Below are 15,321 nucleotides of genomic sequence, written 5' to 3'. Positions count from 1 at the left end.
GACTGCTTGATATTTCCTTCTGAGCCTTCAATATGTTTAATTGGTGATGGGAGAGGTTGCATGAGCCACATTATGGGTGGAGTTGCAGTGAGCTGTCATTCGCCAGCTTGCTTAAGAAACTTCACTCTCCTATAGGGATTTCCACCCCCCACCCCCCTCCCCCTCTGCCAAATTTTGAATTCCCAATTGTATTTTCATCCACCCTCAACATCTGCTATCGATTCGAGAGCAAGCGTGTGCTCTCCTTAGCGACACGCAGTTTCGTTTTTTGCTTCTTTTGCCACAGCAAGGTCCATATAGGAATGGTTTTGTCAAGATCGATGTGGAAGAATTTGACGGGCGTGACCTGAACCCCATCAAACACCTTTGGGACCAATCGGAAAGCCAACTGCGAGCCAGGCCTAATCGCCCCAATCGGTGACCGACCTCACTAACGCTCTTCTGGCTGAATGGAAGCAAATCCCTGCAGCAGTGCTCCAAAATCTAGTATAAAGCCTAGCCAGAAGTGTGGAGGTTGTTATGGCAGGAAAGGGTAGACCAACTCCACATCAATGGCCATACTTTTGGGTGAGATGTTGGATGTCGGGTGTCCATGTACTTTTGGCCATGTAGCGTAGCTTCTTGGAAATTGTTTTCCTTAAGCAAGTTTCTCCCTACTAGCAGATTGACTTGTGAAAGCTACAGGATGGCATGGCCGCTAGCAAATGACAATTTGCTTCAAACACGACTTGACGCACTGTAATTCGAGATTATTATAGATCATTGCGAAATATTATCAACTCTCATTGTGACCCAGCAAAAAATAGCTGGAGTATTCAGAATCCATCTATATTTGTATTCCGTCCAAACCCTTTGCAAGGAGATGCGAGAGCTTCATACCTTCTACTGTTCTTAATTAAGAGGACTGTTGGACTGTGTTCCATTCTACCTTTAGGACACATGGTGGAATTCTGTCAGAACACTTTCTCCTACAGCTGTGGTTCTCGAACTCGGTCCTGGGGGACCCCTGTGCATGCTGGTTTTCATTCCGACCTCAACAGCAATCCCAGAATTTTAACAAGCTGTTAATTGTTCTTAATTAGGTGCTTTTCATGTTTTAGAGCTGGGGTCCCCAGTCTTATCCAGAAACGGCCAGTGTGGGTGCACACACCTGATCCTGATTCTACTAATCAATCACTAGAGTCATTGCTATGCACCTTGATTGCTATGCACACCAGACAGGTGTGTGCACCCACACAGGCCCTTTCTGGAACCCCAGCTCTAAAACATGAAAAGCACCTAATTAAGAACAATTAACAGCTCGTTAAAATTCTGGGATTGCTGTTGAGGTCGGAACGGGGTCCTCCAGGGCCGAGTTCGAGAACCACTGTCCTGCAGAACGCCCCCCTTCTCCCTGCCCTAGTGACTGTGCTGCACCAGTCTGAGTCTGCAGTCTGGAGTCACGCGGGGTTTCAGGCTCGTGCTGTTTTTCTCAGTGGTATCCGCCTGCCGAGGGCCCAGACAGGAAAACCTCTGATTGCATATCAGCAGTGCTCTTACGGTTTCTTTTTTAAACCGTATGATGATTGTCCTCTTCCTGAACGTCGAGAAAGAATTTTGGTAATTGAATCAGAGGGAGGGAGATAAGAAAAAAAGTGAGAGAGAGAGCAAGGGGGAGGGAGGGAAGGTGGAGGAAAAAAAAGTTTTTGTTACCTCTGCCAAGAAGGCTATATGTAATGACTGTCTGTTTTATCAGTCTGTCCATCCGTGACGGACTGATCTAGAAAAGCAACGGCTGGATTGCCGTGAAGTTTTCTGTGCGCACAGTCATGCTCCCACCAGGAAGAAACCTATAGATGCTGGTGACCCCGTGACCCTTCATGTAGTGCCACCATCTGGCCAAACATACCTCGACAAGTGATGACAGGACGGCCCGGACATTTGCCGTGCAAATTCTTGCGAGGGGAGATTGCGGTGCCTTGACGGAGGTCAGCGCTCCACTGTGAGCTCATACTTTGCAGTTGACGGTAGCGCTTCCAGCCTGATAAGTGCCTCGGAACTTGGTGGAGAGGAAACTAACTTTCAGCGTTGCTGTGGATGGGGCCAGCGTTGGGGGTGGAGAGTAGGGTGGAGCCAGGGGGGGTGGAGGGGTGAAAAGCCCTCTCTGGGCGCTAGCTCAGTCAGCCTGAGCGCGGTCTCCCTGCAGCTGGAGAAAGACACAGCTCAAGAGAGCAATAGTGTAATTTAGGGGGGGGGCGGGTCACAACCTCGTTTCGGGAGCCCCGCCACAGGAGCCGAGATGAGCCGGGGGCCCCCGCGCTACTCCAGATGGGCCGAGAGGCGATCCACCGTGGTGTACGGTAGGACCGCGACGCCGCCGTCTCGGGGGCCGCGTAGACCTTCTGCAGAACCGGGCGCCTGGGTGCGCTCTTAACGAGCTTCATGCCTTAGCCACCGTTCCTAGCAGGTTCACACATTGCGGCACTGCTCCTGCTCTCTGTTTCCTCTCTCCCTTTCACACCGTTTCCACTGTTTCATCCTTTCTCGCTCGTCTCTCTCTCTCTCTCTCTCTCTCTCTATATATATGCTTTCTTGCAAATGCCAGCCGGACGTCGCCTCGCCCCTCTCGATTTGTTTAGAATTTTCATCATCCTGCCGGGCAGGGCTGCTCCTAACTCCCGTGGGGATTACGTGGACAGTTTTTTTTTTTTTCATTCACTTATTTTGTGTGCGAGAGAGAGCTGCTACAGTATTTCTGCGAAAGAAATGTCAGCACAGGGCTGCTGGGCGGCTCATTAAAGCAAGCAACGCCGGTGCACGGATGAGCGCAACGGTCTCAGATAAAATCCGGATTGAGCCGGGTGCTGATCGTGGTCAGTTAGCTTTGTAGGGTGACGCGCAATTGGCGATTATGTCGCAGAGGATATTGGGAGGGTTCAGTCGGTTAGGGGGTCTGCCTTTAATCGATCTCCAGAGACCCCCCCCCCCGCACTGGGTGCCAAAGCCGCTCGCATAAGACAGGTCTTCCTCAGGCTGCACTTTGTGCGAGCTTGCGCTGTGGGCTGCTGGGTCAAAAGAAGCAGGTTGGTGGAGAACCGTGGATGTCTCCACTCTCCCAAAACGGAAGTTAGGGGACCACGCATTGAAAGTGGTCGCAGTTGAAAATGGCTAAGTGAACACTCAAAATTAGGTTGGGAATTGGACGTGTTAAGTCCCACTTTTGGTTACCAATATCTATAAAAAACATTTTTGTAGCCTGACTAATTTTGTGCAGTGATCTGTGGGGGGAAAAAGAGAGGCTCCTCAAACCCTGAGATGGGTGAGGCTATCACCTGCTGTCAAACCAGCTGGTGTGTTGTTAACCAATCAAAATCGCATGGCCTCCATGTAAAGATCTAGATGATTGGTTCACATCAATGAATCACAAATGATGCGATGAGGAGGGCTGAGTTTAATTTGAGGGCAGCAAAACAATCACACGTCCTGAAATGGAAACGGGACTGAACTGAACATCCAGGTACAGAGCGACATAGTGGGGCGACATAGCTCAGGAGGTAAGAGCGGTTGTCTGGCAGTCGGAGGGTTGCCGGTTCGATCCCCCGCCCTGGGCGTGTCGAAGTGTCCCTGAGCAAGACACCTATCCCCTAATTGCTCCCAACCAGCTGATTGGTACCTTGCATGGCAGCCTTTCACCGTTGACGTGTGAGAGGCATCAATTGTAAAGCGCTTTGTATAAAAGCGCTATATAAATGCAGCCCATTTAGAGGAACTGAGAGTGTTTTTGGTGTCGTGTGCAAACCCCCCCCCCCCCTGCAGCCGTTCGCTCAGCCACCTTCAGCAGCTGGAAGATGCTGACCCTGGGGGCGGAGCACAGCTCCTGGTCTCGGACCGCCGCCGTCGCGGACCGCCAGACACCCGCCCGGCGGGCCGCGGCAGGCCACGCCCCCGAGACCGACGGCGCCGTTGCCGAGGAGCGAGCGGGTTGCCAGGCGCAGCGGGAAGAGGAGTTGCAGCCGCACCATTACCACGCAGTCTTGCCGCTCCGGACGGACGATAGGCCGGACGGCCCGTGGTCGCTCGTCGATGTTCACGAAGCGAACAAGCAGGAGATCTGTGACGTCAGCAGGGCGTGGTCAGACAGGTAAGACGACATCGTGAGAGGTCTTTGTCATGTTACTTTTACTCTGGAATGTTTTTTTTTTGTTGTTGTTGGGACCCACTTAATAAAGTGACCAACTACCAGGCTTTCTGGTGAGCTCCGTCACTGATGTGAGTTGTGGCCCACTGCTGGAGGCCTTTGGTCACACCACAGATACTTTAGACTCACCAGATACTCGGTTCTTCTAGGCTCTCTGTTTCGTACTGTAACCACAGGAAGTTCCAGATGCTAACATGAGCTTTATGGTATTATATTACAGAACTGAACATCCAATATAATCCTCGGTCAATTGGCTCATGCCTCATAATACATTTTCATAAGATGCACCAAACTGGAACTTTTTGGCTTTAGCAGTAGGGAGGCAGAACTTGAAATGTTTAGAATACAGGTCTGAGTGTGTGGTAGGTCTACGGTCATTCTTAGCCTGATCAAACCTTGAGTTCAGCCTGCATTCGTGGTGAGTGCCTGTACCAACTTGGCTGCTCCGGTGCCAATACTGTTTTATTCTTTCCTGCGCTACTTACAATCCCCCAATATCCTTTTAATTTTCCTTCAGCAGTCAGGCGGTCCATATGCTGTCTCTCTTATAGAGAGAATGGCATCTGGGTGAAATTGCTTTTTGTGTTGGTTACTAAAGTAGTTATTCCTTCATACAGAACGAAGTAGCCTAATTGAAAGAGAATGGGCAATGTTCGGAGAAGTCGCCCGCTCATTAAACAAAAAAAAAAAAAAAAAAAAAAATAACAACACATGCTTCACTGCAAAAGTAGTGCGGTGAAGCATGTGTTGTTTTGTTTAGGAGGCAGGTTTTCATGTTTTTGAATAGGCTAATGCTGACTCCGGACGTGACTTTTCGCTGTGGACATGGGGAAAGTTCGCAGTGTGCTTTGCCGTCGACATGGGGGAAGTTCGTACACTGTGTTTGTTTGTCAACTGACAGTTTGCACTGCTTCGAGTGTGGGTATATTGGCCACAGAAGGTTTTGCCAGGACGCACAAAACCCAGCCACACAGGGAGTATATAATGTCGGAGATATAGGCTACAAGAAGCGAGGCTTGTGGAGAAAGTAAACGAAGAAGGCGCTACGGAGGCGGACAATGGCGGAGTCGAACTGGCTGCGCGACCGGTGTCGGCTGGTGTGAGTATAAGGAGCCGGGGGAAGGCCAAGCTCTGGGAGCGGAGTTAGGGTCTGTTTCGTGAAAGGTAGAACATAGAAGATCGGTGCATAGAAGCGCAAAAAACCAGGTAAATAAACATTAAACAAACATAGCTCGAGTTAGGATATTTCTGTTTCGGAGGCAGTGAAGCAGACAGAACCGCGGATTGAGAAGACAGAATCGGGGAGTGTCATTTCAGCGGCCACTGAGGACGGGGTGGGGGAAACGGAGTTGGGTGGGGTAGTAGGCTAGGGTTTGGAGGAACAGGTGTCACCTAAAAAGAGGTTTAGACTCTTGTGGGCGACGGTTGTGCGGAAGACAATGTCATGAGAAAAAAGGGTTGGTCAAGCAAAACGCACTTTTTTTCTTATGTTCTTTACGCGAGGTTCTGACTTTCTGCTTTCCTTTTTTAAAATCATGGCAGAATAACTAAGGAGCCAGAGACAGTCTTAAAATGGGTCTGCTGGATCATTTATGTTTAATTAATGTACTACATAATTTTTTTTTTGTTGTCGTTCATTTGTGAGATATAAGACATACAACGCATGATACGACAAGAATAAAAGTAGCAACAGCAGCAACAGGTTAGGTCTCCGTTTGGTTAGGAGTTTTGTCCATCGACTAATGCGGAAATGCTCAGACTGCACCATGGAAAGTGCATGGCAGTCATCCATGAAGATGGAGGTGTATACATTTATTTACAATACAATAAAGCAAATTTATTTAAGATTCAAGAAAGCAAATGCGCTCTTAAATTGTTAGACTTTGTACTCTCAGTCATCTTCAGGGCCATCTCAACCGTTGAAATAGGGGATAAATCAAAATTAGAATCACAACCAGGTGCTAAAACTGCGTTCGCCTGTTTAACAACTGTTCAAATTTAAGAGATTGCCCAATGTACAGCCGATTCATTTTTTATGTATTTGTTTAATTGCATTTAATATGATAACGTTACATTTTGAATCCACCAAAAAATAAGTCATTATGTTTAGTCTGTGCTGAAGAAAGAGGTAGGAGGGGAGTTAAAGTTGCAACAACTTTTTCTGAGTATAGTTGCTTGTAATGTGCTGTGGTTTAAAAAAAAAAAAAAAAAACATTCCACCACATGCTACTGCAGGAATTGGCTGCTGAAGGGCTTACCACTGTTGCTAATCAGGAATAAAAATCAAATCGCGTTTTAAAAAAACTTTTTTTTTTTGTCTGTCGTTCCCCTTCCCTAAAACTCAGGATCAATGGTTTAGTAGTAATTACAGGTCAAAATAAAAGTAGGCTGCTTTCTGTAAATAATATTGACATATAACAATACTCTACTTTATTACAAATACATAATTGTTTTAATTATTTTAAAACTCACTTTAACGACTTGCTGTCTTTTTTTAAATTATAGTTTTGTTTGTTTACACGATGACCGACAAATTTGTGAAAGTTTGCAATTCATGCGTCTAGACGCCAGAGGGAGCAATAGTACAATTAAAACAGTCAATGCTTGAACGCTTGGGTTCATCTGCTGGAGTAACTCAATGCCCTCATGACTTGAACATATACTGCACACAGGGGTGCCACCAGGGATTTTGGGCCCCATAAAAAGATCTCACGTTGGCGGTCCCCACCACCCCAGAAATTCTTATGTTCTAATATTTTTTGAGGGCCCTTGGGACTCATCCTAACCTTACCCACCTCACGGCACCCCTGGCTGCAAATACAAATCTTTTTCTAGGTCAAAGACCTTGCTAATTTAAATGGTAATATCAAGTGTTTAAAAATGTAAACATGAGGTTTTTCTCCATCATAATCCGCTAAGAAATGTATCTTTTGATTGTGTTGACACTGTGCTACTGGGTGTGTCACATGCTCTTTGATTTCTGAGCTCACCAGTGTTCTTTCTTCATAGTGATGTTCCAAATAGTTGATTTTGGTAAGCTTAAAATTTAGCTTTTGTGTTTTTTTTCTTATTTCTCAGCCTCATAACGGCTTCCTTGACTTTCACAGGCACATGCTGACAAATGGCAAAAGCAGACTGCAAAGGGAATCAAAAGGCTAGACTCAAAACTAGATACCAAAGCTGACACCAAAGCTCTCAAACATTATGATGCCCTGAAATGGGGGGGACTATGTATAAAAAGTGCTGTTATTTCTACATAGTGAAACCAAAGTGTATTAATTAAATAAACAAACAAATAAATAAACAAATAAATAAATAAATAAAACTAAAAACTGAGAGGGTGCACTTTAACCACATGTGAATTGTTTCATTACAATTCTACAATTGAGTACAGAACCGAATAAAATTTTTTTTTAAATTATGTGTGTATATATTAATTCGCTTCCACATTTAATGCACGTCACTTTTTCTAAAGTTCACTGTTTAAAGTCGGTTCTGTTATTTAGCCTAATTTTTTCGAGTACGCCCTTCGATAGCTTCACGTTTGCCCTGCGCAAAGGAACGAAAAGGCGAAAGCGGTCAAAATCACCCGTCTACCGTGCACAGGCGCTGTTGCCGCGGTTACGCAGCAGCCTGAGTTCCAAACCTTTTGCTCCACAACCAAATGAACAAATGATAAAGATGCCCAGGAGCTGCTGTGGAGTGTGAGTAATAGAAGGGGGGAGGAGGGGGGGGGGGGGGGTTGGTGTGGATTATTTAAGGCACTGAGTTCTTTATTCTCAGGCCTGGGGACTGGGACTGCCGTTGTCATATTAAGACTTATCAGGCCGTGTCATGTCTGATGAAGGAGCCAGCTGAGTGTGTGCCCCCTGCTGCTTTCTTCTTCCCTGCCACCCATCCGCGTTCCTGACCTGACACCTGTAGGCTGTGTCGCTGAGCCCACCGAACGAGCCACTCAGAAAGAGTCTGACTGAGAGTTCGCAGTTAATGAGCTTAGCAGCGGTAATAGCTTCTTTTTTTATTTTATTTTTTACAATACCGAATGGATTGATTTAAATCACCTCCGGAGATTACCTGCTGCTCTGAGCTCAAGATAGGATCTCTGCTTATGCACTAAGAGGATGAAGTTCACAGCCCATATGAATGGCACTGACTGGATGGTGTTGGAGATGCCTTCGAGCATCCCCCGCACAGCCCAAACACAGCCCAAACACAGTCCAAACACAGCCCAAACACAGTCCAAATACAGCCCAAACACAGCCCAAACAGCCCCATGCTCTCCAAGGGCTTAGCACAGGGTGCCCAACCAAAAACTGAATCTGCCAAAATGAATTTTTTTATTTTCCCTGTCGAGAGTATTTCTTTATTTTTCTCACAATGAAAGAATGTTTGCTGTTAGTATACCACATGCAAGTGGGAGGACAAAGCCAAAACACGCTGGTGCAGCCATTTATTTTGAAGGAAGAGCGCTGGGTGAAGTTAAGAAAACTGTACTGCATCAATGATTTCAGACCAAAGGCAATCTTCACCCCCGCCCCCCACCCCATTCAGACAGGACAGCAGCCCATCTCAGGGTTCATTACTCATGATCCCATCCCCTCTAATGGCCGGAGCCAGGCTGGGGGGGGGGGGGGGGGGGGGGGTCTGGGCAGCAGGGTTAAGACCCTTTTTGGGGTTGCAGAAATTGACCACCTCCCAGGACCATTTACAGGGGCCAAGAGGGTGCACACTCCTCAGTATGATATGAGACAGTAATATCACATGATATTCATGCATGCACGCACAGACACACACACACACATGCATACATCACTCCATCCCTCCAAACCCCCACACTGTTATTTACATTTATGTTTTCAATAGTTTTTTTGGGCTATTTTATTCTTGCCATGTCCTGGTGGATTTTAATACATTAATAGATCTATGATTTTGTAGGGCTGTATAATCCAGTTCTTTAGCTCTCGTTTCAAACAAAGGGCATGTAAAAGCCACAAGTTTGTCCCCGACCCCTGTCATCTCTAGCAGCGAAGAGCTTCAGAGCTCAGAATTTCCTTTCAATGTGCTATTCAGATACTTTCAAATGAAGATTAACAGTTCCGAAAAAACATAAGAAATAAGTGTAACCCAGACAGAGGGAGCTAAGCTGTTGTACAGAGAGAGTGAGAGATGGAGGGAAAGAGGGATAGCATGAACATGTAAAAAGTATATACACTATGTGATGTGGCCAAAAGTATGTGGACACCCCTTTCAATTAGTGGGTTCACCCATTGCTAACAGGTGCATAAAATCAAGCATACAGCCATGCAGTCACCACAGACAAACATTGGCAGTAGAGTGGGCCGTACTGAAGAGCCCAGTGACTTTCAAAGTGGCACTGTCATGGGATGCCTTTCCAACAAGTCGGTTTATCAAATTTGTGCTGTGCTAGAGCTTCCCTGGTCAGCTGTACTGTACATGCTGTTATTGTGACGTGGAAACATCTAGAAGCAACAGCAGCTCAGCCGCTGAGCAGAAGACTGCACAAGCTCACAGAACGGGACTCACAGATCGAGTGCCGAAGCGCGTAGCACATAAAAATAGCCTGCCCTCGGTTGCAACTCTCACCACCAGGTTTCAGACTGCCTCTGGAAGCAACGTCAGCGAATAGGTGTTTGTCTGGAGCTTCATGAATTGGGTTTCCATGACCAAGCAGCCACACACAAGCCCTAAGATCACCATGCGCAATGCCAGGCGTCAGCTGGCGTGGTGTTAAGCACACAGCCATTGGACTCTGGAGCACTGGAAACGCGTTCTCTGGAGTGATGAATCACACTTCACCATCTGGCGGTCTGACGGACAAAATCTGGGTTTGGCAAACGCCAGGAGAGAACTCTGCCTGCCCGAAACCATAGTGCCAACTCTGAAGTTTGGTGGAGGAGGAATAATGGTCTGGGGCTGTTTTTCATGGTTTGGGCTAGAGGCCCCTTAGTTCCAGTGAAGAGAAATCTTAATGTTCCAGTATACGATGACATTCTAGAGAATTGTGTGCCTCCAACTTTGTGGCAACAGTTTGGGGAAGGCCCGTTTGGTTTCAGCATGACAGTGCCCCTGTGCACAAAGTGAGGTCTGTAAAGAAATGGTTTGCCGAGTTTGGTGTAGAAGAACTTGTGTGGCCTGCACAGAGCTTTGGCCTCAACCCCATAAAACACCTTTGGGATTAACTGGAACACCAACTGCGAGGAAAGGCATTATTGCCGAACATCAGTGCCCGACCTCACCAATGCTCTTGTGGCTGAATGGAAGCAAATTCTTGCAGCCATGTTCCAAAATGTAGTGGAAAGCCTTCCCAGAAGAGTGGAGGCTGTTATAGCAGCAAGGGGGGGGGGGGGGGGGGGGGGGGTGGGGGGGGGTCAACTCCATATTAATGCCCATGGTTTTGGAATGAGATGTTCAACAAGCACATATGTGTGTGATGTTCGGGTGTCCACATACTTCTGGCCATGTAGTGTATCTCATAACTTCTAGTATATCAAATCTCCAGTCTTTCAGGTTCAGTCAGCTATGGGCGGTCATCTCCACTCTCATTCCTCTTCTAAATGAGTAACAGAGAAAAATGTGTTTGTCTTTGACGGGGCTAACGCTCAGACATTAGCCGTCCGGTCGCCATGGGTTACAGGCAGTTTTAGAGAGAGGAAATGAAGCTTTAAATGGAAGCTAACTAACCAACATAAAATAGGCTGTGGTCTGGAGGGAGATTTTGGTGCTGTGCCAGTCCTACCTGCGTGTGGAAAAAAATGCGTTAAATGGAAGCAGAATTACGCATGTGTGTTCTGCACAACACGTAGACTGTCGTGCTCCGTTTCTCTTAAAGCTCACAGATCTCTGGAGTTTTCCGTGTTCCTCTCCGTAAATTGAAGCTGGAGCCGGAGGATGAGTCATTATGGGTCCCTAGTGAAACCTTATGAATGGACTCATAAGGAAACTAATTTGTTGCACACTGGGGAAAAAAACGGAACTCGCTGTCCCAGAGGCCTGCATCTCCCAACATTAAAAAAGATCGACCGCAAAAGCCCAGTGAATTCAAAGTATGATGGTATTCAACGTATAAAATGTCACCGAGAAAAGGTTAAAACGATATTAATACCTTCCAAAGGCGGCCAACGAAACGCATTTTTTGTGGCGGGAGCAGGAAATTTAGCCGCCAGAGATTTGGGGTGAGGCACGTAATGTGTCAATATAAAGCGCACGCGTGGACTGACAACCGTGAAATCACGATAACCTCCGCGCAGAGACGAGGCGCTGACCAGTACATCAGATTGAAGGTTCAAAACAGGCGCTATTTTTAGTCGCATTGGGAGGATGAGTCATTTGTCTCTGTTGTGAGCCCAAGAGACCTGAACTTAGAAAGCAGGGATTTGTTTCAGGAATAGTTTTTTTTTTTTTTTTCCAGCGACCCGTTTCAGTGCACGAAAGCGAGGGATTAACATTTTTACTTGCAGCTCAACTGGGTCGCTATAACATTTCTTCACAATGCTCCTACCGGGAAACCCTACCTGCAGAGTAGCCTATAGCGTTCGCGGCAGGGAATATTGAAGGTGAAGCAAGGAATCGAAACCTTAACTATCGGGTGTACGTCCAGTTGCGCTGCTAGTCAAAGAAAAGGAGCCCACTTAGCGTAGGTTACGTCGCCAACTGTTGCAATACCAACCCTGAGGCACAAAAGATCTTATAGATCCCACGTATACGAGAGAAGAACAACGTACACGTATTCGTAAATTCATTGAAAGGACACACTTTATAAATAAATGAACGTCATTTTAAACGAAACTTTCCTATGCCGGGAACCAAAATCTAGCCTAATTCGTCGAATGTAACATTTACGGCTGTCTGAAAACGTTGGTTCTGTTAACCTATACCAGATAGAGTTCGGCACCACGAAAACAAACTAAAAACTGAAGAAAAAAGGAAAATTTACTTCGCCTTTTTGTATCTGAAATCTAAAACAACAGGGTGCCATGACCGCTCTGTTTCTGTGGCTGACCGAGCAGAAAAGGTTCATTTAACAACAACTAACCTCCAAAAACAAGGCAATTAATCCAGGCCTGACAAAAATATAATTGTATTGATCAGAAGCCACAGAGTAGTTCTTTCGCATAACGATGAACATTACGGTTCAGGTGAAGTTGCCGATAGGCTCATTTCAATCACGTGCGCTGATTCATAAGGAGCAGAGCTGTTGAAGTCGCTTGCATTTTTCCATCGCGAGTGCTCAAGGAAAACATAAGTGACAATCTGGGATTTATTTTTTTTGCCTTGCCATTTTGTTTGGATTTAATTAGACTGACAAACAAGGACGCGGATAATAAACAGCGATTAAATGGTATCAGACATGAATGAGAAGGACATCACATCTGGATTTTCGGTCTTTCTCTTGTAGATGAAACCACTGTAATGACTTTATAGTAAAGTACGGACAATTTTTTCCAATAATGATCTGTCATTATTGCGCGATCATTTTGTATGGAACTGGGCGTTTTTGATCTCATCTCAGGAATGAACAGAAAAACTGTCGGTCGGTCATCAGTCGGTAATTTGAAGTTCTCATCGCTTACAGAGAGCTCGGGTAACGTTAGAATATAAAGTTACTCATTTAGATTTCCTATCACTTGGAAAATGGAGTAGAGCGCAATGACAAACAAGAGGTGAATTTTTACTTCACAGAAACAGATTTTCTTGAACAATTTTGGAAAAGAAAATCAAGACACACACAAAAAAAACACCGATATGAACTCTTTGCTGTGATTACCGTGTGCCTTGTGATGTTTCTTCCCTCAACTGTCTCTGATGCCAGTTTGAAATTTTTCTCTCGGATCTGTTCGCTTCTAGAATGGCTCGCTTCGCAGACGATCTGCCTACCCGCTATGGAGGTCCAGCGGGCGCTGGAAGAGGGGGAGCCCGACAGGGAGGTCCCCCAGGCGGCCAGAGGATGTACAAACAGTCGATGGCCCAGAGGGCCAGGACAATGGCTTTATACAATCCCATTCCCGTCAAACAGAACATCTTCACTGTCAACCGGTCCCTTTTTATCTTTAGCGAAGATAACATCATACGGAAATATGTTAAGAGAATAACCGAATGGCCATATCCTTTTTGCTTGTTTCAGAAACTAACACTGGCGATACTACAGGTGGTGTTTCGTTGAAATGTTTATTTTATGTCCAAATACCTCTTTAAATGGAGTATTAACGAAAAGTAACATTTATGAAATCAAGAAACTACAAATAATGCCCTCGCGCTGGCTCAGCTTAATCCTGGAGGACGCTTTAGGAAAATCAGGGGCGCAGTTGTAGTTTTAAGTTTTCCCATCTCTATAAAAACAAGATTGAAATAAGAAGGAAAAAAAATGCATTTCTTGCCCTCGGGACCACTGTCCATCCGTGCACGCTGCTCGCCTTCCCTGATCTGTCACCTTCAGAACAAGGAGGCGAGCAGTCGGGGGTTTGCCTTTGGTATTGTCTGGGTGTTGTCTTGCCTGATGGCTAGTCTTTACGTTTTTTTTAGCGCTCCTAGCCTAAACCCTCTGTTGTGGCTGGTGTTTGGGGAGATTGCATTGGACAATGCAACCTACGTGAGATTTAGCCAGGGTGTGTTTCTTCGGACTCGGGCGGAATTAGCGCGCAATGAAAGGACAGGAAAATATTTGCCGTTTGATGGAAATCTTCAAACCGAGTATTCATTATTCATGGCGACTGTTTTCCCCCCTCAAATATGTAGGCTATTTGGTCATAATACCTGTTTGCAATGGGTCTCCAGTCGGCTCCTAGCAACCAGTATAGTTTTGCAATGCTCTATGTGGTTGTTACACTTGAAATCAACCTACCATATGACCAAAGAGTAGCATACACCTAGTAGATTATCACCTCCGTTAGTCTCGACAGCATAGGCTATACCAGAAGCGTGCCACACTTGATCGTAGTTTCGAGTGATGTTTTCTTCTTTGCTTGTACGTTCATACTCCGCGATGTACCGGGTTTGTTTTGCGCGCGTCCGCGAATCTCTTTTTATCACTGACGGTGATTTTGTTGACTGGGAAGAGACATCCAAGTCAAGTGCGTGTATTAATGAGGCGTGGATATAACACTGGTCCCTTATTTCTATAATGGGATACGCTATTTAACTGTCCTAATCGCCAGAAATAAAATGAATCAAGGGGCAAGCATTTACTCTGATTAAACGGAAACTGGGGAAAGACCAATTTGTTGAATCCGATCGCGAGTCGAGATTCGGGTTGATACGAGGGTAACCAATTGCACTTTTCAATGATTGTCAAACCACGGTAGATAGGCACCGGTCCCTTTAACACTACCGATGAAGTCAAAAATCGCGATGACTAAACAATCTGTGTAAAATTTTACGAGAAGAGATGACTTTTGTGTTCGGTAGAACAAGCCTGTCAGTTTCACTCGCCTGTTGTTGTGCGTTTCACAAAGGACTCAAACGGCTGAGTTCCATGGCTGCCCTCGCGCAGCTTTGTAACTGCCAGATTCCTGGCTGCAAAAGCTCTCTCCATGGTCCTGATCTCGCCCACGCGTCAAACCCCCGTCAAACAACATACAGGTCAGATGAAGCGCGACGATCTCGGCTGCCCAACACACGACCAGGCAGGACTCGGGAGAATTTCTGCGGCCGAGTCGAGTGTAGAAGTAAAAGCCTTTAACGATTTTAAAGTGCAGATCGATTCCCCAGAGCTGTGAAATGAGGATGCATTCATTTTAGACGAACACGAGTTAAGTAAGGATATCGTACACAAGCCATTGTTTAGGGCAGACAGAAATTCACCCCAGTGTACAATTTTTTTTTTTTTTTTGAAGATAAGTTGGTTAAAGTTTGTTTCAGTCCAATGCACCTCTGCGCGCCAATGCCATTATAAATGAATGCCATAGACTGCCATTTGTTTCATGGTTAATTTAAATGACATAAATCCCGTTAGTCTGCCATAAAGGTTTCTACGAAACCCCGATTGACTTGAACGGTTTAAAAGACAGAAGGAAGCGTGATGTCTCGGCACATAACTGCGGATAAAGGTTTTATAGAATGGTTATTTATGCAGACCATTGGAAGCAATTAAATGGCCTTGGTGTAGACTAGTTTAACACAAGGTTCCA

The 15,321-nt window shown here is 45.9% G+C and overlaps 1 protein-coding gene across 1 annotated transcript in view; it reads left to right on the top strand.

The window, feature by feature from the left end:
* Positions 1–5,193: 5,193 nt before the first annotated feature.
* The window catches only part of cacna1bb (calcium channel, voltage-dependent, N type, alpha 1B subunit, b), a 186,360-nt gene continuing 176,232 nt past the window's right edge, over positions 5,194–15,321 (top strand). Inside the window, exons 1-2 of the mRNA XM_035391563.1 lie at positions 5,194–5,276; positions 13,043–13,297. Of these exons, the coding sequence (XP_035247454.1) occupies positions 5,236–5,276; positions 13,043–13,297 (296 nt within the window). The 5' untranslated portion in view covers positions 5,194–5,235. The remainder of the gene's footprint in view (positions 5,277–13,042; positions 13,298–15,321) is intronic.

This window comes from Anguilla anguilla, chromosome 14 (assembly GCF_013347855.1).
Source record: "Anguilla anguilla isolate fAngAng1 chromosome 14, fAngAng1.pri, whole genome shotgun sequence".
Lineage (NCBI taxonomy): Eukaryota > Metazoa > Chordata > Actinopteri > Anguilliformes > Anguillidae > Anguilla > Anguilla anguilla.
Note: the sequence above shows the minus strand (reverse complement) of the source record. Positions and strands in the feature narration are given on the sequence as shown.